The sequence below is a fragment of the Patagioenas fasciata genome, chromosome 1 (assembly GCF_037038585.1).
Source record: "Patagioenas fasciata isolate bPatFas1 chromosome 1, bPatFas1.hap1, whole genome shotgun sequence".
NCBI lineage: Eukaryota > Metazoa > Chordata > Aves > Columbiformes > Columbidae > Patagioenas > Patagioenas fasciata.
Genome location: NC_092520.1, coordinates 152,576,971 through 152,602,466, shown reverse-complemented (window position 1 = coordinate 152,602,466; position 25,496 = coordinate 152,576,971). Strand labels below are relative to the sequence as shown.

The 25,496-nt window shown below is 36.4% G+C and overlaps 2 protein-coding genes across 8 annotated transcripts in view; one reads left to right on the top strand and one right to left on the bottom strand.

The window, feature by feature from the left end:
* Positions 1-686: 686 nt before the first annotated feature.
* Positions 687-25,077, bottom strand: NUP37 (nucleoporin 37). Of its 3 annotated transcripts, none has more exons than XM_071818094.1 (11): positions 24,985-25,063; positions 24,224-24,373; positions 23,312-23,531; positions 22,495-22,619; positions 21,497-21,569; positions 15,622-15,716; positions 5,378-5,468; positions 2,705-2,886; positions 2,192-2,242; positions 1,723-1,816; positions 687-1,045 (listed from the first exon to the last, which is right to left on the bottom strand). In XM_071818094.1, the coding sequence occupies exons 3-11, from the start codon at positions 23,465-23,467 to the stop codon at positions 932-934; spliced, it is 981 nt and encodes a 326-aa protein (XP_071674195.1). In that variant the 5' UTR covers positions 23,468-23,531; positions 24,224-24,373; positions 24,985-25,063; the 3' UTR covers positions 687-931. The 3 variants fall into 3 exon arrangements, with proteins under 3 accessions (XP_071674195.1, XP_065700296.2, XP_065700305.2); XM_065844224.2 differs by having other exon boundaries at positions 24,259-24,373; XM_065844233.2 differs by lacking the exon at positions 24,224-24,373 and having other exon boundaries at positions 24,985-25,077.
* Positions 25,059-25,496, top strand: part of PARPBP (PARP1 binding protein) — a 130,292-nt gene continuing 129,854 nt past the window's right edge. For 3 of the 5 annotated variants that reach the window (XM_071818083.1, XM_065839093.2, XM_071818078.1), the window contains exon 1: positions 25,060-25,212. The gene's annotated coding sequence lies outside the window, so the exon portion shown is untranslated. Of the gene's footprint in view, positions 25,213-25,496 lie in introns of all 5 variants that reach the window. The other 2 variants (XM_071818077.1, XM_071818072.1) reach the window with 2 other exon arrangements.

Genomic DNA, 25,496 nt, shown 5'->3' with positions numbered 1-25,496 from the left:
CACTTGGAAAGCAAAATTTCTCAAGGATAAGAAATGATGAGAATTACAATATGGTCATATAATTATAAGCTGACTGTAATCTCAGTTTTTGCTGTCCTAATTCTGAATCGGTTGTATGTGTCCAGCATAAATAGGGACAAACAAAAGAATATTTTAAAATCTAACTACTGCTAATAAGGATGGCTACAATGCTGTAAGGTGTTGAACATCTTGATATCACTTCGCTTGCACTCTTGTATGAGAAGGGCAAGAAAAATATGCTTCTAGAAAGCAGAATGTCTTTGATTTTCCCATAAAAGGCTGAAAGTAAACGGCTGAAAACAGAGAAAAACCACACACTGTTTCGCATACTTGAAGTAAATCACTCTGTCATCTTAAGAGAAATAATCTTAAAATTATCAGTCTGATTATACCATTAGCTTCTTCACTGCTAATGGTAACTAATATATTCAGCAAATAGATTCACAGACAACATTTTATGACAGCAAATTATTGTATCTCTTTCTTATAGTGATGGTTGAGAAAGCTGATACAGAGACAGGTGTTCTTTCTGCAGGTACTCAGGACAATTTCAAGGTATTTGAGCTGTGTTACCTGACCGAGATTGCCAGACTGAGATTGCTGGACACAAAATCTCAAAAAAAAGAAAAAAAAAAACTTAAAAAAAATTCATTTCACACCAAATACCATGTTAAAAAAGTCTAAATTTTATTTTAAGGGAAATAACCAAGATTAAGATGTATGATAACCGATTTTACAAAAGCTCTTGTATTCACATGGTAAAAATCAAACACAAATTTTTTGTATTTTACTTGTTCCTTTCATATGTTCTCCAAGTGAATAAATACCAGTACAAAGAGTAAGTTCCTTCGCTTTAACCAGAAAGGAGACACTATACTGTAAAGTTTCATATTGAAGGCAAATGCTTGTTTTACATTTCGGTTACCCAGAAGAAAATTTTATGATCTCCTCCAACTGCACATAATGGAAGAGTTCTGTGCCACGTCAAACCAGATCCTACAGCTGCAGTGCCAGTAAGAATGGGCTTAAAAAAAAAAAAAGAGAAATATCAATACAACTTACTATATAAATGATTTCTATACCACATCTACCAATATGCAGAGTCAAATAAATACCATGGATTTAGTACTCCTTTAGTACAGTTAGAATACAACAGAAATCTAACTGAAAAAACTGACTATCTGCTACTTAGTTCCACTACCTACTTACTACATTTAAGTAAGATACAGTAAAATATTCCATGATAACTGTTTCAACTATTTTCATTATTATCATTTTAAAGGCATACTTTCAAACTTAGAAACCTTTTTTAATGAAATTACTTCCTGTTATTTAAACATACTCACAATTAGTATGTTTGGAGGTAGTATTTTTACTGTAAGCATTTCAAATGTATGGTAACTCCAACAAAACCAAAATATTCCCTATGCTTGGGGTTCATTGCTTCTGGATATACTTTCACTGATGATTTAAAATATAACTAGTTGAAGCCTGTAAAATATACAGCCAGCCATTTTTAGCCTCTTTAGAATTAGAAATACTGAAAAATTTATTAAATAATGATTTATTTTTTTTTCCCTTAGCACTGATAAGGTAAACTAAAATAAAGCATATAGATCAAGCAGCTTTTAAACCAGCAAGTTAAGTGTATTTGTAGACAACAGATGCAATTCCAGTCATAAGCTCAACTTGAAAATTTACCTGGGGATGTCCTAAATGATGAACAAGCAGTTGAGTAGTTGTCTTCCCTGGATATCCAGTGGTTGCAAACAGATTTTCATTCACCCGGGACCACCTAAGCATAAAATTTATGTACTTTTCAAATATCCCTATTGGACTATCAGAAGTGCACACAAAGTGGAGTTCTCTCCCTTGTGGTTAACTGTGTGAACCTCTCAGATATTCCACTAAGACCAGAGAAAGACATTCAGAGAAATGGCTTGTAAATGATTCACCACCCACAGCCCCACATGTGTGTCATTGTAAAACAGAAAAAAATTATGGGAATGTTACATGTATATACTAAAAGTGGGTCATTCACAAAGTTTATAGACCAGGTTCCCCTAAAAATTATTTAAGTAAGACACAACCAGGTCCCTAAACTCACAACTGCTTGCATATACACAGATTTATATAGACAAAAATCACGGAATACAGACAACACTTATACCTGAATAATCTGGCTCGATCAACATGGACAGGTCTCTTCTCCTGGGGATAACTAAAACAGACATTCAGGGTAAAAAAAACATTGTGCAAACAACTAGAGCTCAAACTCTAAGTACCAAAAGCATCTATCATTTAAACAATGAAGGGGACAAATTGTCTACTCCCTCTGAAGAAGCTGAGGGAAAACCAGAGCATTCCTGCAGCTTACATCTCAATTTGGAGTAGTAAAACTGAAACAGTTATCCAGTTTATTATGGTTCAATAATTATGTATTTGTGATTAAGAATGAAATTTTAACAAACATGTAACTTATAGGGAGTGACAGTAGTGAGGTGCTGTCTCAAATGGACAAAAAGACAATGTGACTTCTAACAGATAAATATTGATAGATAAAGATGAAACAAAGAATGTCAGGGAATGATCTTATTTAAGTACTATATTAGGAAAATAGCCACATCTCTTTACCTACAGCTTAAAAAGAGAATAAAGAAACCTATCTTGTGTATAAAAATACCTGGAGCGAGTGATATCCCAGATCAGCCAATCACTTCCAGCAACTGCTCCAATTTTAAGAGTATTTCTTAAACACCAGTCTGCTGACATCAACGGTGTTTGTTCACTCTCTAGGGAGAGAATGGCCTGCTGTGTAATTAAATCATAGAACCGTATTGTTCCATTCTTCTCCGCTACCATCAGCTGTTAAGAGAAATTAATAGAATGTTGGAAACTTGGCTTGTAATGAATCTTAATATTTTTATCAGAGCTGTTTAATATCTTCATTATTGACATAAACAGTGGGATCAAGTGCATGTTTAGCAAATCTACGGATGACATCAAGCTGTGGTTGACATGCCTGAGGGCCAGGATGCCATCCAGAGAGACCTGGACAAGCTCCAGAAGTGGGCCCATGTGAACTTCATAAGGTTCAACAAGGCCAAGTGCAAACTCCTGCACCTGGGTCGGGGCAACACCCAGTATCAATACAGGTTGGGGGATGAAGGGATTGAGAGCAATCGTGACGAGAAGGACTTGGGGGTACTGGTGGGTGAAAGACTGGACATGAGCTGGCAATGTGTGCTTGCAGCCCAGAAGCCAAATCTTGGGCTGCATCAAAAGGGAGAAGACCAACAGGTCAAGGGAGGTGATTCTGCACCTCTGTTCTGCTCTGCTCTGGTGAGACCCCACCTGGAGTCCTGTGTCCAGCTCTGGAGGCCTCAGCACAGGAAAGACATGGACCTGTTGGAGAGGGGCCAGAGGAGCTACAGAAATGATCAGAGGGCTGGAACAGCTCTGCTGTGAGGACAGGCTGAGAGAGTTGGGATTGTTCAGCCTGGAGACAAGGAGGCCCTGAGGAGACCTTATTGCAGCCTTTCAGTGCTTAAAGGGAGCTCATGGCAGGGGGCTGGACTAGATGACCTTTAAAGGTCCCTTCCAAACAAAATTATTCTATGACTCTGTTATTCTACTCTATAGCAAACCCAGCATACTTTCAAGCAAATATTAATAACATAAAAATAGGTACAGTTTTTCATTTTGTACCAGAAAACATCCTGAACACTCTTCCATCAATATATGAAAAGCACTTTAGTCTATACTACTGTCATATTTTTATACATAGTGGTTACATGATTTTATCTATATATATCTTCAGAAATCTATGTATATAATTTTGGCACTTAGAAGCACCAATTCTTAATCACAAGTGCACTGCACTTTTAGAATTGTAAAGCAGAAAGTTATTCTTTCAAAATTGAAAAGCGCCTGTTCTGACTACAAAGAACTGGCTAACGGACATAGTGCTGTACAAGGAAACAACAGTATTGATCAGTGTAATTGTAGAATTCCGATTCACACTCACTGAATTTATATACCATTTCTTGCTTCATCCGGTAACAATTTGCAATACATTTTATCTAAACTTTTTCTATTGAAGTAATATATTCAAGTAGTTGTTTACTAGGTATTGTAAAAAGAGCCTTCTGATTAAATGATGAAAGAGCATTTCTCCATGAGGAGATGATGGTTCTCATATAGTAACAAACATTAAATAAGGAAGGCAAAGAAGCATTAAAAACAATACTCCAATGACATCACAGTTTGTTTGGAAAAAGAGTTGTCAACAAAACATGCTCTTCTGCAAACTAAAAGACATGATGCAGTAAGCATTTTGACCTGCAACGACCAGTCTGTCAGGTGTTACTAGCTTTTTGAAGGGATTTTTCTTTACAATAAAAACCAACCCCAAGCTGTGCCTACTCTTTGATAAGGGTAAAAGAAAAGACAAACTAATGTTTGAGACTGGTGTAATACTGCAATATTTTGAGGCTAATCTAGTAATTTTGTTGCTAACCAAGTTGCCCAATAGCAAAGAGTAGCAAACACATTCAATTGTGATACCATCTGAATCAACAGTTTTCCTAGTTTTCTTAGTAAGGACTGGATATTGATATTGGTGGAAAGTCTGGTGAGAATAGAGATCCTTCTTCCACATTGCTATGTAAATATTTTGGTACCTTATTTGACTGCTTTTCTCTGTTTTAAGTGTGTGTTTTTGTGGTAATCTGAACAACTATTTGTAGCTGCTTAAGGCAGTTATTGACTGGTACAAAAGGAATAATAAATCCAAAACTGCAAGCACTAGACCATTAATGAAGCTGAATATTTTGGTATATATCAGCTGGTTAATCCTCCCCAGTACAATAAGCAGATAAGTATAAAATCACAGTTTATTGATTTGTTTTCATTTTTCAGCCCAGATTTCATATATTCGAAGCAAGAACAAAACCAAGAAAATCCCTTGCTAACTTCAAAAGGATCCTTTTCAAAACTTGGCATGCTTTATAAGAGTCTATGTTATTGGTGAACCGTGTTACCACAACTGAGAAAAACTTGAACTTTTCTCTGGTAACTGTAAGTTAATATGGAATAAGCAGAATAGTTATCAGCAACAGCTGATGCATGTCATCAAGAAGGAATATTTCTGATGGGAGGAGTGAGTGACTGAGGGTAAAATTATGAGAATGAGAATTCATTTACAGTGACTTCACATTAGCAGATCCAACCAATATCCAGTTACAATGTACACTAGCTCTCCAATCTTTCTACAGCATCGAAGATTCATAGATTAGATAAGTCCACCCTCCTGTTATTTTAAAGGTGGTGACGGTGAAGAGCTGGAAAACACAACCTTAAAAGCCTCCTCAGGATGCCAGCAAACACTCATTCCGGGAGAACGCAAAACAAAATGGGCCTTCTCATTTCCTTCCAAATCCCAGACCCTAAACAAACAAACAAAAAAGGCAAAGTATTTAACTATTACCATTTGACTGCAAATGCATTAACTTTCAGTGCCTCAATACATTCCTAAAGGAAGAGACCAAATGAAAGGTTTGTGCTTTATCACTTCAAGATGTCAGTAAAAGAGGTCAGTGCTGAAGATAATGTATTTTGACGTTGACAAACTAGGCAGAGCCTCTGTTTAAAAGGGCAATATCCAAATAATTTGACACATTTAGTTCTCTAGATCTGCAAATGGGATGATACATTCCCACTTGATTCATAAGAAGACACTACAGCGTTTGTACTATACCATAAGTAACAGTGGGACAATACAAAGCAGGAAGGTCAGCTGATACCAGCAACCTAAATCATCCACATTACCGTGTAAAGGGCAAGACCACGTACTAATGTATTTTGTTTTTCTAATACATAAATTTCATTTTTTTTCCTTGTACGACAAGATTGATTAATGGAAATACAAGAAATTAAAAATGAAGCTAAGGCAAACAAAAGGGTCTACGGAAGAGATAACACTAATCCACAGAGGGTCTTGGCAAGCTTTCAAATAATAAATTGCATGTGCCACTTTAATCTTTTCCTTTAGAAGCACATACAGTACATATCAAGCATTTAAAAGAAATAAAATAAAAAAATCAATATTTGGTCAATATGAATTGACAGGGAAGCATATGCTGAGACACCAAAACTAGGTTAGGTGATGAGTGAGTTTTCTTTGGATGCATTTGATTTGAGTGTTAACGAGCCACGAAGCTACTTCATTTATAAAATGCAACAAAACCAAAACTGAGACTATTTCACCTCACGGCCACTGTTCAACTGCCTCTTTCCCTACAAAATCAGTAGCTCAGTTGTAGGCCAAAGACATCACGGTTGTGAACATCAGTCTGAACCACAAGGTTGCATGGCATTTATATGCACTTTCACACCGAAACATACACATATATCCTTCCTCCCTATAAGCAAAACCTTAGAAACAGCCAATTTTTTAAGTAGTGTTCTGCCCAGTCTTTTGAGTTAGTTGAGTGGCTACATACTATTATTGTTTATTCTAGAGGATTTTTGCTGACTTCCTCCAGACTTTTTCAGTTTATATCTCACCAGGGTGCTTAGAGCCTTATATTTAAGAGATTTCAAAAAACTCTTAAATAATACATCATAAGTCTAGACAAAATATATGGGAATAAAGTAAATATATTTAATGAACAACGTTGTTTTCTTATGCCAAACCACAACAGATCAAATATTTGTTTTCCCTGCGGAAAACACAGGGTCTCTAATCTTGAAGGATCAGTGTCCTTATTAAAAAAAGTCAAAACAAAAACCTGACAACTGCTTAAAAAATGAAATATCTACTTGATTAGGTAATTTAGAAACACACAATACTTTCTTCTACTGCCAAAAATTTTGCCTTGTAGATTTGTCCAAGTCAAATCAACACTTTCCATGTGTATTTACTGTGCAGGGAGAAAATTATGATATAACAGAAGACAGTGAATCATTTTGGCCAAAGGAGCATGCCATCGTGTTTCCTTCCCTGAAGTAAGTGAGGTTGCTAGGTGTGGAGACAGAAATTTATGCTTTCTTGTTATTTATAAAATGCCAAAATTGTATCTCTTACTTCGTAAGAATGGTAAGATTGTTGGTAACAAACCATACAGGAGCAAGGAAAAAGGGATAAATGCTCTCTTCTATTTTCTGTTTTATTGATAACAAAGATGGTATCACAGTATTGAAAATAAAAAAAAAAAGAAACAGGTAATATATATCAAAATAGATCCTTGTCTGAACACATCAAGTCCATGCTGGTATGGAAATTTACAATTACATATGTGTTCAATTAACTCTTTTCAATATTTCTTTGTGACTAAAAAAAATGTGCAAATACCAAAAATTTAGCCAAACTGAATTTCAGTTACTCAATTACTCAGTAATCATGACCAAATCAGCTACAGATGCTAATAAAACCCTCTAGTTTTCTCCACATTCCTATCACATAAATCCATCCAAAAAGACTGAGCATTTTGTCTCCCATTCAAAGCCCTTGATCTTTACTAACATGACCATGACTTTATAGCAATGCAAACTAGTATCTACTTATCTCGGTACAGCCTTATTTTTGTAACCTGCAATGTGTCACCCTTTTACTTCTCCTCCTAACCCTATCAACCATTGTTCGAGAGACTTGTTATAGTGCTTGAGGTATTTTTTAAATATTTAAAAAGCTTCCACAACAAATTTAAAGGAGAAAAGTTTGAATAACTACAGTTGGTCTAAGGGCCAAAGTTTGAATAATGGAAAGCCTCAAAATAGTCTGTAATCTGCACAGTAAATTCATTATTTTTTAAGTAACTAAGGCCAGAAAAACTATATGCTGCAGTGTTCACAAAATTTAAACTAACACAAAATACATAGTTGCAAATGCCATTAAAGAAAATCGTTGAGATATTTGTACATTTCTCTTGACACACATCCTATGATTAAACAAACAAAACGAACAACTACAGTTATCACAAAGCATGATGATACTCAAACTACATTGGAAGAACTTTATGTTGCATACATGAAGATGGATAATGACATACTGTATATGTGCAGTAATTTTATCACACAATGGACTTTTATTAAAATTGGCAAAGTATTCATTAGAATGTCTGAAAAGCTGTATTGTTGCAATGGACATGATCCTTAGTCTATATTCTAACTTTCTGAATTCTAAATAATTCTAACTAGAGAGCAAAACCAAATCCTAACTGAATAAAACTTATCATTTGTAATGGTAAAAGTGCAAACCCATACTGCAACCTTCAGGTAGTTCTCCAGTCCCCTGAAGATGGAAGTAAAAAAGGGAATTCTTTCACCGTAAGTTTTCCAACAATTCTAGTGAATGGGGTGGGGGCTGGAATGAACCTTGACATCTGATACCATTCCCAACCACAAAGCATGATCAACTGTACTTGTACTCATTGATTAGTGTCTGACCTACTCTTAAAAATGCCCAGTTGTTTTGTTTTGTTTTAAATATTATTTAACTTAAATACCCCTTCCACATGTGAGGAAAATCCTGTCACCCCTGAAAAGCCTAGAGGGCTATGGAGAAAGGAGAGATTCCTGTTACAGAAATCACACAACAAAGGTGAAGGGTGAAGTTCCTCACTGAGCACAAGGAGTAGGGGGAGCAAGATGTCAGAAAAGGAACACAGAAGTGCAGAGATTAGTTAACGCTGTGGAGAACACAACCAACACTGGCCTTGTCTCAGGCCTTCTGCCAACTCCATAGGGAGGTGTGTTATCAAAGATCCGAAGAGGATACTAGGTAGGACAGGAAAGAACAGAAGGCTGAAGTGGAACTGTAGAAATCCCTTCTAGCTGTTCAGAAGAAAAGGTGTAATATTAATTTCTAGTAATTTATTTTACTGACAAAAATAAAGAATTTAAGTTTTTATAAATCAGGTAATGTACTGATGAACTAACAGTTCTGCTGCAGAGGCTGTAGAAGAATGAGGTAGCAGAACTCCTTGCTCAGCACACCGTGCCAAAAAAGCCACAGAAATGGTTGCATGGGGAGAAAGTGGAAATTCATCAGTGCTGCCCAGCACCACTCCACCAGGCACACCCATCTTACACCATCTCCTGATTGTGCATACAGCTTCCTAAACTTGTGCCCATGGAGCATTTCCTTCAGTTATTTTGATCCATGAAATAAAAGCCTTTTCACAGACTAAACATGTAAATACTCTTTCAGAAAGCTCACCCATGTCCAACAGTTTCTTGTGGTGGTCAAAAGAAATGTCAATGTTATAAAAGAATTAGTAATTAGAATATTTTGGATTTTGGCATTACAATCCATGTGACCAGTAGCTTCTTGTAATATCTACTTGGATATGCAGGCACTGATCTGTTTTTCACTGGTAACTGTGGGATGTAATTCTGATTATCCCCTGCAATGTTGGTAGAGGTAGCAGAGAAGCTGCACACGTATTGTCTCAAGGGTGAGTGTCACGAGGATGGAGCCAGGCTCTTCTCAGTGACAACCAATGATAGGACAAGGGGCAATGGGTACAAACTGGAACACAAGAGGTTCCACTTAAATTTGAGAAGAAACTTCTTCACAATGAGGGTGCCAGAGGACTGGAACAGGCTGTCCAGGGAGTTTGTGGAGTCTCCTTCTCTGGAGACATTCAAAACCCACCTGGACGCCTTTCTGTGTAACCTCATCTAGGTGTTCCTGCTCCAGCAGGGGGATCAGACAAGATGATCTTTTGAGGTCCCTTCCAATCCCTAACATTCTGTAATTCTGTGTCTCAACTGACTGTTCTTTGCTACCGTGCACTTCAGAACATGCACACTCAGAAGTAAGTCCAAGAAATACATGCTACTACTACTACTCAGCTACTCAAAGTTATCTAAAATGAAGCCAGAGACTAAGCAGTATTTTTGCAAAAATGTGAAGCTTCAGTCATATCCTTTCAACCAAAGAAAAATTAGCTGTTAGAGTTATCAGCTTATTGTTTCCAATGGAGACATAAAACTAAATGCTTCAATGGGATGACTGTTACTGAGAAACTCAACTACAATCCTGCCAATGAGTTTCTAAAATACAACGTAATTGCTAAACAAATCTAATGCAATGCTTTGTATTTAGAAGAATTTATAGACTAGAATGTGTTGTAGGACTGTGTGACCCTTACCATAAGTCATAATGCGTCACACGGGAAATAGCTACCATTTCATCCACATATTTTGAAGACTTCCTAACTGAAGGCCTATTCATCCACACTTAAGACTACACTGAAATAATGTTCCAACCATTTCATTCAGAATTTTTTTTTTAAGCTGACTGGATCCTGTAACAGGAGCCTGGTTAATACTCGCATAGTGATTATGAAATGCGGCAAAAATTGTTGGTTAATACTTGCATTGCAGCTGTAAAGTATGACAGAAATTGTGTAAGACTACGTTTGGGGTACATAGAGGGATGCCTACAAAAAGTATGCAAAGTCAATGACTAGACTGTCAAAAATAATCCTAGACTGTCCTTTATTTTCATCGATTATAATGTATAACTAGAATTATAACTGTAATCAGCATACCTCAGAAATTTCAAATATTCTGGTATGACATTTCCTACATGAAGTAACATGGGGGAATTTTTTTACAATGAACAGATGGAGATAGAACAACATGAAATAAGATACCTTTTTTAAAAAAAATGGCAAATATCCATAATTGAGTGCACTATGAATGGGAAGACACAAAACATAGTTTTGGAGGCAGGAAAAACTGAGAATAGCATCTTTTCAATACAGCTAAAACTGAAATATTTACTGAATTAACAAGGTAAGACTCAAGTGCAAGGAGCGCCGGAAAGACATTAAAGAACACAAGACAAAAACCAAACAAACAAGTGTTACCATTGGCTTTCTTTCATATTGTCTAGCAAACAACCTACACAAGAGTACCATGTAAACAAATACACTACAGATTAAAAACCCCTAAAACCAGACTAAACACTACAATATATTTTGAGACTCTAGTTAATTTAGTTTCCAGTGATATCAAATGTCCAGGGAGAAAAACAAACCTTCTGATGGACTGGCAATTGTGGTATGTGCAACAGAGAAGGCTGAACTTGACAAGTGACTGATAAATTCACAAAGTCCTTCTCTATGAAGCAACAGGAGCCATAGCATAAGTAACCAAATAAAACTCAGAAAGGACTCAAACAGCAAGTACATTCACAGATCAAGTAAAAGATAAGTCAACTGTATGTTCTCTTCTATTACACACTCAAACCAGAGGAAGATGATATAGTTTAAGCTGTAATGAAAAAGAGAGCGGGAGGGAAAGAGATGGATGAGTCATTTCCAGCTTTTTAAAGTACAACATAATCGAGCACCTGATGACCATAAGAAATTGCCAAACTGCCATGATTAAGGGCCTCACACTGTCAGTGATATTTCAGTTCAATGTGAGGATGGAGTATCAGGTAGTCATCGGCTCGACTGAATTAACCTTTTAACAGTCACAGGTTAATTTTTAGCATGTGTATGACACTAGTGGTTTTTACCAGGATAGTATTTTGCAAGAAATAATTCAAGAAACATCAGATAGTGTCAAAAACTACCAACAGTGGAGGGGTGTCTGTTAAGCTCATGCTGTTTTTCAAACATTTCCTGTGTTTTTGCAGAGGCTTCATTAATTATCAAACCAAAATGATTTGTACATCTGAATCCCTCCAGCCACGTGTATGGTGTTTCCAAATCATAGTGAAAAAGCCAGCAAAATATATATATATATGTTTTTTTCTTAAGAGTGGTGCAGAGGGAGTTACTCAGTTCTCATGAGCGAAGTGGGACACAGATGTTCCTATGCATAATGCAAACGTTCAAAGTAGTGTATAATGCTTATAATGTTAGAGAATTCAATGAAATATTACTTAAAGCTCTCATAATTTTTTTTTTTTTATTTCTTAAACAGGCTACCAAGAAACGGATAAGCAAACTACATTAACTACACCTAGACATTACACAGAATTTTGAAACTGTCATATGGATGGTAGATCCTGAAGTAAAACCAACTAGATTTGAAGTAAAACAGTTCGATTAAATCCAGGAGGTAATTTACTTTTCTGCCATGACCAAGTTAGGCTTTTAGCAGAAATGTATAAATACCCTGAATTTTATTATTTTTATGCGCACACACAGATATTTACTTTATTTTTACTTCAATTGTACTCCATATGTTAACACATATGACTTATAAATAAAAAAACTGATTCAAATTTTTGTTTAATATAACAATAGTTATTTTAGCTGTTTCCTCCGGCACTCTTTTATCATTTTCTTTAAATTTTGCAATCAAACTTTAAAAATAATTTTATTTTCTATTTTTTTATGAAAGAGTAAAGCAATTATGAAACGCGTAAAAAAGTTAAACACAGGAAACTTTCCTGCAAGTTCATCAATATTATTTTACTATAAATTATCATACAAAATAAGTATGATTTGAAAATTACAATATCCAGCCAAAGATACAAATTACCTATATGCTTGTGAACAGCTTCATCTGTCTTGTAACATAGCCATCCTTAGGACAAAACGAAGGAAGTAATATACAATACTTAGGACCCAGGATTTGAATTTTTTTATCAACTTCGCAAATGCAATTTTAGTTACATGAATACTGATCTTTAATATAAATACAGTTGCGAGTAACTGCAACATGTTGGGTTTTAAGACTCTTCCCAAAGTGTCTTTCAGAAAAGCCATTTTTTTTTAAGTTATAGTAGTTTTGACATTCTCAGTGCAGAGAAACACAAGAGTATTAAAGTGTACAGCATATTTACATACTAACACCTCTTCACTTGTGTATGAATGCACTCAACACATTCACAACTACATAACATAGATAGCTACTGCAATAATTTTTATGCAAGAGTATTTTAAACTCAATTCTCCTTCACAGCTTTGAAAAAGTCTTGTGTTTTAAGAACAAGGCCAACAAAGACTGCAAGAAACAAGAATTCCTGAATGACACAGCAGCAATTTAAAGATTAAGAACACTGAATATACCACCACAGCTTCTTCAACCACTGTCTGACTTACACTCTCTGTCTTCCAACCACAATGACTGAAATCAGCTCTGAGATACCACTTTTTCAGCAGCTTCTTGCATGAAACCTGAAAATTTGGCCGCATTAGAGATCTCTGCTAAATTTACTACTGAGTGAAAACCTGGGAAAATCTACATCTCTTTGTATAAATTCTGCACCCACTGAGGCCTTGTATTAAGGCATTATTGAGATTTAGAAGTGCAACTCTAACAAAACACCCAAATACTCAAAACTTCATGTTCTTGTGCTAATTGTTCTAGAACTTTATTCTAAAGGTATTAACAGATGATGTATCCTGAGAACAATTTCAGGATAGAAATGAAGTACAGACAGAAAAATTATTCCTCTTCTTACATTACTGCTGAAACAAATTACAGAGTAAGTAAGGAATGATTTTAGTAAGTCCCAGGGAATGCATTTTCCATTAGTTTTGAAAGGGTAACCTTTAAATTCAATAAAAACTTCATGCTCCACATGCATGAATGGAAAAAATAAGAATTTGAGTAGCCAAAAAAAATCCTACTTATTTCCCATGGCTTTTAACCAAAGACTATGGTTTACTGCATAAAATATCTTTCAGAGTTACTAAGTTGAAATCCTGATAGTATACCTTAATTATATAATTTTTATTTCCTTTTAATTTACTATCAGTTAGACTACTGATTTTAAAATAATTCTCTTCCATCCCAAAACCACTGATCATTTCGTAAAATAAACAAAAAAGGTCACACATTCAAACAGCTCTTTGCTGAGTAAGTCCAATATTAGTTTAGATTTAATGAAGAAATCAAGGATAGGAAATAAATCAAAACAAGCTATGAATAAGTCATATATTTCCACTATTCATTCCTAATGATTTTATAGGGTGTCTATGAAAAATCTGCCTATGCGTCAAAGGAGTATTTCTGAATTCTCCAGGGGTATTAAAATCATAGGCCTCTTAGATTTTCCATTTATGTATGACAGAGTAGACCAACTAAAGCTACTCGACTCTGATTTGTACCAATTGATGATCTAACTTTTACAAAAATCTCATACAGAGAGTAATAATTCTAAGAGCTATACCCTTCTCTCTTAGCAGGTAGATGGCTTAAGTGAAAAATAAGTTGTTGTTGTTCTTTGTTTTTTTATCCTGATTACTATCTTCTCATTTATATAAGAATTGATATGGTGGTAATGTCAAAGAGCAAATATTAATTTATGTAATCAGAGAGAAACACAAACAATTCCTTAGTTGAGACAAGTTTGGAATTATCACAGCTATTACTGAGAGACTTTCCCAAGTCTCTTGCTGCTACTTTAATAACCTGCAAAGCCTACATAGCTGCCCTCCTGATCTTTCCAAACTGTGAGCTGCATTGGAAGAATAAAGATGATCAAGGGAGTGGAGTGTCTCCTTTATGAGGAAAGGCTGAGGGAGCTTGGTTTCTTTAGCTTGGAAAAGAGGAGGCTGAGGGGTGACCTAATTAATGTTTACAAATATATAAAGAGTGAGTGTCATGAGGATGGAGTCAGGCTCTTCTCGGTGACAAGCAATGATAGGACAAGAGGCAATGGGTACAAACTGGAACATAAGAGGTTCCACTTAAATTTGAGAAGAAACTTCTTCACAGTGAGGGTGACAGAGCACTGGAACAGGCTGGCTGGGGGATTGTGGAATCTCCTTCTCTGGAGACATTCAAAACCTGCCTGGACACATTCCTGTGTAACCTCATCTAGGTGTTCTTGCTCGGGCAGGGGGATTGGACTAGATGATCTTTTGAGGTCCCTTCCAATCCCTAACATTCTGTGATTCTGTGAATAAGAATAGCAGCTTTACAGATTCATGTGCACTACTAAAAGAGGAGGATGGGGACCTTTTGACAAGGAAAATCTCCTGTATTACAAAACGTGAACTAGTGTTTTTCAACATATTTAACCATGTTTCTCCTTTACTTCCAGTTACAAATAACTAAACAGATGGGTTTGAAACAGCTACAGTAATGGTACTATGAGCTGCCAGTATGACTGTATTAATATGGTATTGTCCTTAGGCTATGTAATCCCACCTCCTAGCAAGGCTAATACATTTGATTAAGTGGATAAATTCACATTTATATACTGGTTTTAAACCTGACTCATTTGATGACAGAGTGGATGGAGGGTAGGTACAGTTCAATACTAAGCTATGCATGTCTTCTCTCTCCTGTTCTCATGCCTTTTATTCCTGTCCCAGCAGGGGATGTACGTAATTCCAAGACAGAACAGCTTTCTTCACATTGTATCTACTTCGTTCAAAATGTTTATTTGAAAAAAAAAAACCAAACCCACAAGTCACAACAAAAGGTCTGTCCACAACCCAGTTAACAAGAAGAGTCCACTTCTTGCCATGTTGGTGGACCAGTCTTGTTAGTGGGTTATGAAAGTCCAGAAAAAAGAAACTAATAAATGCTTATTTGTTTAAGCAAGCATATAAAGAATACGTACACAGAAAAAGCCAAACATTACTATTTCAATAATGTTTTGAACAAAATGCATACCTGCAGGTGTGATCATCACTAACACTTGCAACTTCTTGACCATCTTTGGGAGCAAACACCAGATCATTAATATAATCTGAGTGGCCGTCAAATGTCTGTCAACCAGAAGAAAAAAAAATACTTTTACCTTAGAGCTGTTTGTTCCATCAGTTCAGTTCAGATTGTTCCATCAGTTCATTGATTTAATAAACCCACTAAAAGGAAGATGTATGAGTGTTAAGATAGAGCTCTCACTTTACATGGAAGGTTAAAAAAAAATATTAGTAACTGGAGTTCTTTAAAAGATCTATTAATTATTCCTGTGTAGATTCATAGCATAGGAGAAAAGACCCCGTTATTCCTTGTAGTTACCACAGAGGTCAGGTTGATGCCCTTGCTTGACAGAGATCAGTGAATTGCACCAGAACTTTTTATCTTTCTTTTAATCACTGAATTTTGAAGGTAGAAAAAAATAAATCCCAGAAAGAAAAAAGAGAATGAGCAGCAAGTGAATGTATGTATGATCTACATATCTTAAAGAACTCAGATTACTATTTGTAAATTTTTTCTCTGAACAGTAGTTTTTACTAGGGGTTCCTGCAAGCAGCAAGAGAGTTTTGTTTCCTGAAGGAACAAAAAACCAGCCACATGTCCAGTATATGCCCATTTTCCAAGCAGTCAGCACATAAATTGCCCAAGAGGATACATCTACTAAAGATGGCTGGCCAAAAGGCTACCTTCAGGAAAAAAAAAAAAAGTGAAAAAAAGTCAGTGAAAGGAGATTAAACAGAAGACAATGCACAGTAGAGACTTTAAGAAAACCAAAAATGAGGAACAGCAGCACAGCAAAACCAGGCAAGCCATACAACACCTTAGTAATTAAGCACAATTTCTATTAACCATTTCAAAAGAACAGAGAAAGTGCTTTGTGCTTTCTTTCCTCTTCAGCACAACAGCATATAAAATGGGTTACAGTGCATGCTCTTCTTTTACCATGAATTAATAGATCATCCATTCTCTAATAATAGGATATGAGCATTCATGAGGTGAATGTACATGTGAACTGTCACTCAAAAGCAAACATAGCTGTTTCAGAAAGCATGATGTCATTTCAAATGGAACCTTGTTGTTGTGCAATTGTTCTCACCTGAAGCTTCTCAATCATGACCTTTTTATTTCAAAGTATTGGGAATAATTTATAGCACAAACCAACTTAGCATAGCTTTTCTGAACAAAAGCAAAATCCCAGTTTTAGTACAAATTAAAAAGTTCAATATTATTTCAAAGGCTTTTCAGCTGTTTTGGCCATAATATCAAGACACTTTTTTCTTCCTCAATTCTGTTACGTGTTTTGCACTTATCTAGAGACACTAGTAATTTTTTGAGGTTTAAAGTAGCCTTGAAAACTTAAGTGAAAGAACTTAAAACAAATTTAGTATTAAGCAAGTATGTAGAACTCATCTCCTTTAGGGTCCAGTCAAAGTTTAAAGTACATTCAAATTCATTTACATGGGGGCTAGGTATGAATAAATCATTTGTAATCTCACTAGAAAACCTGTAGCTAGTTATCAGTTTGTTCCATCTAAGGATTTAAATGTATTTTCTCTCATTAACTACATCTATGTTCTTTTTGACAGAAATCTCCCTTAAAATTTTAAGTCAGGCAAATGTCTGTGTGTAGATGATGGATTTGTTACTGTTCCATCCTCTTCAGTCCCACTGATAAAGTTTCAAGGCACGGCTGCTCTTGCTTTGCCCAGCAAGGTATCATAAAAGGAGATAAAAATACCCTCTGTGTAACAGCATGACACGGAGAGATTGCAGAGGAAAACAAGGTTGAATGAAAACAACCAGTTCCATTTTTTCTGAAAGGAAAACACACTATCTCTTCTCTAAGCATAGCTATTCCGAGGAACAAATGCAGAGTCCATTTAAAAAAACACAACCGAACTCACAAGCATGCACAATAACTAAATCCCCTCTCCCACTTTCTTAAAACTTTTATGAATGCCTCATCAATTCAATACAGAAACATCTTCAGCAGCCAACTTATTTTTTTCCAATAGCTCATAATTTTATTGAAACCTAGTGGATATCCTAAGATGATGGTAAACTATTTAGACAGGAATGCCAAGCCTTTTGAAAATTTTCAGCATTCTGAATTCAAATATCCTGCCTCATTTTACTTCCACAGTTCTGATGAAATATGCTTTTTATTAAACAAAATTTGAAGCAGGAGAAGGAAACCACAATTCGTTTCCAAATGAAAAGCTCCAAAGAAGAAAAATATTTCACGAAGAACCATCAGTCATATTTTACCTTTTGTTTGGTGTTCTGGATTTGATTCAACCCATAAATTTTGGATTAGTTGTGTTGACAAAGTAATGGAAAACTCAGTATGCTTCAAGTTCCTTGTTAATAATTACATCAAGACAGTTTTTCCGCTGGGAAAACAGAGTAAGTTACTCTGTCTACCCCTCCAGAAGTAACACATCCTAATTGTTTACTATAAAAGACAAAATGTTCAGAGATTACATTTTAACTGTAATCACATACTTCCTTCAGCTCTGTTTGCACATTTTGTACCTCTCCTGCAAATCTCATGTGTAAAGCACGAGCTGTACAATGGATCGAAGTCTTCCATGTGTTCTTCATGAGTTCAACCTCAGGTTTATGAAATAGCTTTTCTGAGGTATCAGTTGACTGTTACGAAGAAATCACTGTATCAAATGTTATTGAAAGCCAGCTCAGCATAGCCCTCCAAGTACTTGTGAACATTTAAGATTTTGCAAATACTTTAAATCAGATTATTTTTTTCTTTAAAAGAAGTACACAGTATAATGATCATCCAGGTATAAGAAACTGGTAAATTCAAGCCAACACTTCTTGTTTGCATTACATAAGCACCAAACAATCTTCAGTCTTCTGCAGTGCCAAAAATGAAGAAGCATCCACGATTTCTTCAGCTGACAAAAATCAAATTCTGTGATCCTTCTGTCTTCATTAGACACTGGAGGAGCTTATTCATATCAACTGACATTGAATAATTCAGATATTGTAATTGCTTGTTTCCTTCTGGGGCAAAATACCTTCTATACTTCTAGTACTTACAGCTGTGGCTGTTCAGCCTAAATATCACATTCTAATGTGCAACATGTGTTGCATTAATGCTCTGTGGTCTCTAATACTCACTACCTATCATAAAAAAATTACTCTGATGTTATGCTATGAACACGCTTTTGCAGCAGAAGTTTATAACTTCAAGTCAGAGCATTCTGTGTAGAAAGAAGTCCTAAGGGCAGATGAATCAGTTCTCCAGTGAACTTTTTGTATGAAAAATAATTGCTATCTTAATGGAAATGTAAATTTGGCATTTCAAATTTCTTTCTAGGCATCCAGTCAAAGCTACTGTGTAACAAATTCCCCTGAATTAGAAGTGCATGTTTTAAAGTCTCATTTGTGTTGGTCAGATACCAGAAAAAAAATCTTGTCAGAACTGGGAAAATAATAACCCATCAGAGAAATTATGTTCTGAAAAAAACAGCATTTAGCAGATCGTGCTACTGAGTTGCCCTCTTTACTTCTCTGGTTGTAATATAGATTATGCATTGATAATAAGCTCGAAAAGAATAATCTGGTATATTCAAAATCATTGTTATTTTAAAAGTGTGTTATTATCTCATTCTAAGTCAGTAATAAACAGCTTACTAGAATCCTTTCATTAGAATAAACTTGCTTATTTGAACTTCTAGGTTAAAAGTTTAAGGTCATGAATTATCCAAGGTGTGTTTGTGTGAGGTTATAAGACTGATTATTTCTCTGGAAGCAATTAGTTCCTAATGAGCAAAGTGGCAGATCCCATTGATAATTCCTAGTGTTAAGCCTGGGCTGTATCCCACATCAATGTGGAGAGTCTGAAAACTGCTGTAGACATGAAGTCAACTCTGGAAGGTTTAGAAGGTCCTTTTGCTAAGGACCAGATGATGTAGGGACAGGAGGAGGTATGAACTACCTCAGCTGCCACATTCAGTTTTTTGGCAAAAACACATAAAATTGTTGACCATCAATTAACCTCCACTAAAAATAATCAACAGCTTTCATATTTATTAAACATGGTAGAAAAATACTCATCTATGTCTTCAACCAGTGTTCACTGAAGCCAAGGGACTTACTGATTTTAGCAGACAGTCCATGAGGTCCCTTGTTAACCCAAAATAAATAAAAAAAATAGAATGTAGATGATTAATTTAGCTGAATAGAGCCTGTAGTACCAGGTTCATCCATATGTTTAATTATTTCCACTTATTAACCCTCCATCATCTACACTTATGGTTTCATCCATTCCCTTTCTTCTGCAAGCTTACAAACAGCTCTATAAATTTCTCTAATTGCAGTAGACATATGTAATTAATAAGTAATTTTATGTTCTGCTAAAAAATTAGAATATTTATTTCACAACTTAACATTAAAGCCTGTTGTCTTCAATATCATAAAACTGTCAGATATCATATAAATAGATTCCTTTAATAAGGAATGACAGACATCAACTCACAAGCAAACAGAATTAAGAACTTTTAGAAATATTGTGTCAGAAGCGCCACCCAAATTGATTGTAACTGTAGAGTTGCCTGGGTGACAAAGCCATTTGAGATGACCAAACAGGAAAGAAGGAAATTAAGGCTTTGTGCATGTATGAAGTAACATAAAATTATTTTATTTAAAGAAAAGACATTCCTTTTTTAAGTAACAGCCATCTTTACTTCTTATGCCATGCCTTTATCCATTCCGTTATCAGTATGGCCACATAAGTGACATCTGCAATTCACTTAGTTTCTGTATGACAAATACAGTTGTCTTACTAACACAAATTACCAAACCACAAATTAAAGTCCTTTATTTTCTCCTTTATGCTCAATACACAACACTAACCAAAAGAAGCATTATCATATTCCAAAGCTCTAAAAAAGAAGGGATCCTCTCCTCTAATATTTTAGTATTAATTAGCCTTGCTTATTCTTGGATGAGGACTTCAACAAAACAAATTCAAACTAGTTAGCACAAATATCTAATTAATATTACTATTTGGACTAGGACATTGTTTCAAAGGCAGAATTTTGAAATGTATGTACACATCCAAGTGACATAAGAGTTGACAAGTCATGCAAACAAAAGCAATCTCCAGAAAACCAAAATTCAGCTTATAAATTAATGAAAGTATTTATACCTAGCTTCTTTTATATTACTGAACAAGAACATTACTATCTTTATTGGAACAAGGGAAGTGAAATTGTATTTGAGGTAGACATTTGCTTTGAAGTAAACATTTCCTATGTTTCTATCTTAGAAATAAACAAGTGACAGCCTATGGGCATAATTAGTGTACCTGTCTGCAGTTATGTACTAAATTCAGTATTCTTTCTTTAAATTTTCTACTGTTTGAAAGAGTTGAATTGCACTTTGCAGTTCTCCATGAAAAAGAAACTATTAAATTTGCTTTTCTTATAGAGGAGGCCAATACCCAATACCAAATAAAATTATACAGGTCTCTATACAAAAGAACATATCCAACATGGTACTTGAAATTCGCCTGTAGAACATTCTGTTTATGAGTACATTTTAGATGATGCATAGGCCTCTACTTGCTTTTCTTCAATTTGGTTAGATTGTTACATAAATACTTTTAAATCAAAAGATCATGTAGCAGATAATTACACTTATTCCCACTTGAAAGACAGAAAGGTATAAACAATACAATGGCAATGGATTTAGGATCTGTCACAGTTTACTGTTCTGTCTCACAGCACATTAAGCAAAATGATACAGAAGGGCAGTTAAAACACTAAAGACTAAATAATTTAAAAAAAAAACCAAAACAAAACAACTTAGTTACCCTTACCTTAAATTCATTCTTGTCCTGCAGGTCTGAAGTAAATAGCCTTAACTTCCTATCAGAAGCTGCAGTACAAAACCTGTGCCCAAAGAAAAGTCTTTTGATTAATACTGCAATATGTGACAGTTTCCCTTCAGCTTACACCTGCAAAGTGACATGAGAAGGAAAATTCGTATTTTGAAAAAAAAATAAGTAAATAAATCAAAAGCTTCTATCTTAACTTTTCTCCTTTGCAACAAGCACAATTATAATTGGAACTTATCTATAAAATAGTGTGTTTTAACTGCTGAGAACACTTTTTCATGGAAAGCAGCACAAGATATTTTACAAAGCTAAATCTGAATCAATTACCTGAAATATCTCTCAAAACTGCCATTGAAACTTCCTTTGGAAGAATTCAAGTGGTAGACCACAAAAAAGAACCCTCATTATCAGTGTTATAAAATACTGAAACATAAATTCATAAAGGAATTTCTAATATATATTAAACAAAAGACTGTATAAAAATGCAACAGTAAGCATCCATCATAATTTTGAAGAGGCTTACAAGCTACTGAGAACATTTTAATTCTTACGTGCATATTTAATAGTAACTATCTTGCTAGATTTAAACCTCAATGAGTTGCACAAATATCATCTGACCTATTCCTAAACACAGCCCATACTACACAGACCATTACAAGTAGCTTTATAAACCAGGACATTACAACAGTCTTATCCTTAATAAAGTTCTTCACAGAGGTACGCAGAAAGAATTAACTACATTTTAGGTCCATTAAAATGAATAAGGAAAAAAAATATTCACTGCTAGTTCACTGGTGGGAGGGGCAGGGCCACAAGCAGAACGACCAAAAAAATACTCTGAGAATGAAATGTTGTACTACTGAAATGTGATTTCTAAAGAGTTAGATTCCATCCATAAGCTTTAAACTTAGTCCAGTATTAAGGAATTACGGGAAACAGATAAACTACAAGGATCCATTGTACTAATTTATTATAAATACCTTATCTGGGGAGGTAAAGCATCAAGTCTAGTTTCTGGACTCCATGCTATGGCATCAACCCTGATTCCATGGTGAAATGTTCTTAGTGTCTTATATTGTATACCTTCCACTTCTGCATCTTCCTCCTGTAGAAATACTGTAGTTAGGTAATCCAGAACATTACCTTGATGACTTCTAACAATTCTGATTGATAAGAAATTGAAAAGCTTTCAAAATTACATGTATGTAGGATCTTTTTAGATTGTAACGCCCTCAAAGTGAAAACCTGGAACACAAAGGAAGTATTAACTTAAAATATATAAGTACTTAAAAATAGATGAAATGATTGCAGTTTCAAGCCAGAGGCCAATGCAGAGCACAAAAATCAGAACAGAGATACGAAGATGCTGAGGGTGTTGAGGAACTGGAACAGGTTGCCTGGAGAAGCTATGAATGCCCCATCCCTGGAAGTGTTCCTAGGTCAGGTGGGATGGGGCTTTAAGCAACCTGGTCTAGTGGAAGGTGCCTCTGCTCATGGTTGTGATGTCGGAACCAGATGACCTCTAAGGTCCTTTCCAATCCAAACTATTCTATGATTCTATTCAAAAGGAACTTTATATCAGCAGGATAGTAATTTATATCAATGTGTATTTTATATATGTATTTTCTTTAAGAACAAATATCCCAGACTCGTTAATGTGATAAACAAGCAAAACCCTCCCCTGCTTAGGTGAGGAGGGGAGGAAAGAGGAAAGAGACCAGGGTCTTTGTTTAGTAGAGGTGCTGGAAAAGTAAGTTTCAGGAAAACTAATAAAAATAAACAATAACACAAACTAACCTGAAATTTGCACGTCCCAACAACTACATAATTATTGCCACCATATGCAATGAGGGAACATGCATCTCCGCTATCGAATGGATTGAATTTTACCACATGCACATAATCTTCACAATTCACAGTGTAAGCAGTGTTTCTAGTAGAATCTTGCTTCATTTTCAGTGGACTAAGTCAAGGTATCATAGAAGTGATGTCTTCTCCAGGATTAAAATCTGCATTCCTACACAGAAAGTTTTAAAAAGCATGCATTACTCATTTGCATGAGGAAAAAATGTAAAACGTATTTGCAGTACAACAAATCAAAATTTCCTGTAACATCACATTTAAGAACACAAAAGCTGCAGTTAAGCTCATTATTTTTAGATGTAGCATGTAGCTTCATCAATCAAAAGATTAACTAAGTTAACTAACATACATTCAAAACTGTCTCCACAGACTTCAGCAATAACTGCAGATTCTGTGCTACAGTGGGCAACCCAACACCAAGACAATAAATTAAGTAACTGTACACACCAAAAAAGTCACATGCAGAATTTTTAAATTTTCAACCAAATGACAAGATACTTTACTACCTTCAAATTCGCTTTACTTCTGTATTCTTTAAAGACTGTATGTGTCTAACAAAAAACACAGTTAATCAAGGCTTCAAAACTCTAAATCAGAATACTGTCACACATAATATTTAAAGATGGTTTCATAACTTTCGCCACCACAACTGTAGACAGAGCACCTCTGTGTACCAAAGAACTTGCACTTTATTGTATTCAACCGATTTTCAAGAAAATCAGGTCACTGTGCATTAGTACAATAGGCCAAGATCCATAACTGATTTCAGAATCGCTCCTTTTAGTCCCAGGACAGATTTGCCACTAGTTTAAGCCTTTTTGAGAATTTAGACCTTTGATTACGCACCAAATGGAAAAAAGGAACAGCTTTAAATTTCAGACCTCTGACAGATTTTGCTGTGTCAACGATCCAAATGTCTCAGCATCCAAGACTGAATATTTCACTTGGGAGCCACCCAGGCTTGACACAGGTATCACTGAGACCCAAAGACGCTCTCTGTAGTGGCAGAATTTATTTATTAGTTAATACTACAAGCCATCACATTAACATAAATACTTCAGCCATATAATTTGTATGGCTAGGTTCCTAAGGCCGAATATAAATTTTAACCCTATCCGTAGTTTAATTAAGGCTTCGCACAAACCCAGGCCACCACGGAATGACAGAATGTTAGGGATTGGAAGCGACCTCGAAAGATCATCTAGTCCAATTCCCCTGTCAGAGCAGGAACACCTAGATCAGGTCAGCTTCAAGTGACACCACCAAGAATACCATCGGCTTCCTTTTCCTTTAGGAAACACAATTCGGGCAACTGAGCCCTGTAGGTGCCCGCGACCTCCCTTCTTCCCTCTCCCCCCGATCTCGTACTCCCTCCTTTTCCCTTCAGGGCCCGGCTTGAGCTCCCGAGCGCGGCTGCCGGAGGCCCCACATGTCCCAGCGCTATCAGGCCTTGGGAAAGGGCGAGGGCCCGGGCTGGTCTGCACAGAAGCTGGGCCGGCCCAGCTCCTAGGTCTGACCGGACGAACCTCCGAGTTCCCCACCCCGGGACATCCCTCTCCCGCCAGCCCCCCACTTCACAGCCACCTCAGCTGCCCCAAATCACCCACCGGCACCTCTCCCGCCAACAGCGAGCGTGAGCAGCAGCGGCACCTCCCACCCCGGGAGCAGCAACCCTGTGCTTCCGGGGCAGCGGCTCCCCCGCTCTCATTGGGCCGCTGCGGGGGATTTAAAATTAAACCGCCCGTGAGGACAGTGACAGGTTCCAACGGACTCGCGGTGCGGGCAGCTGTGCCTTCCCGAGCACGCAGGTATCCCTGCTGGGAGAGCAGGAGCCGGTGGGTGTCGAGGCTCCGGTCCTCCTCCGGGAGAGGCGGTGGCCTCACCTTGTACCTAAGGGAACTGGGGGGAGCTGCGCAAGGCTGGGCCGTGGGGAGGGGGGACCCCGAGGTGGCCATAGCCAGGGGTTCTCAGCTGGGGGAGCGGGGCAGGGGTGGTGGTGGTGGTTGTGTCGAGTTTAGGATTTGGGGCTCGTTTCTCAAGTTTTTTGGCTCGTTCGGGCTGTTATGCTGGGCGCTCGCTCCGAGTGTCTGGTCTTGTCCCTTGGAAACCCTCTCAGAGT

What these genes read in the sequence shown, in the direction of transcription:
- NUP37 (XM_065844233.2), bottom strand. Translation starts at nt 23,467, where the DNA reads ATGAAGCAAGATTCTACTAGAAACACTGCTTACACTGTGAATTGTGAA. An exon ending in AGTGATGATCACACCTGCAG is followed by an intron (nt 5,469 to 15,621) that starts GTATGCATTTTG and finishes TTGTTTGTTTAG; the next exon opens with GGTCTGGGATTTGGAAGGAA. An exon ending in GATCGAGCCAGATTATTCAG is followed by an intron (nt 1,817 to 2,191) that starts GTATAAGTGTTG and finishes TTTTATGCTTAG; the next exon opens with GTGGTCCCGGGTGAATGAAA.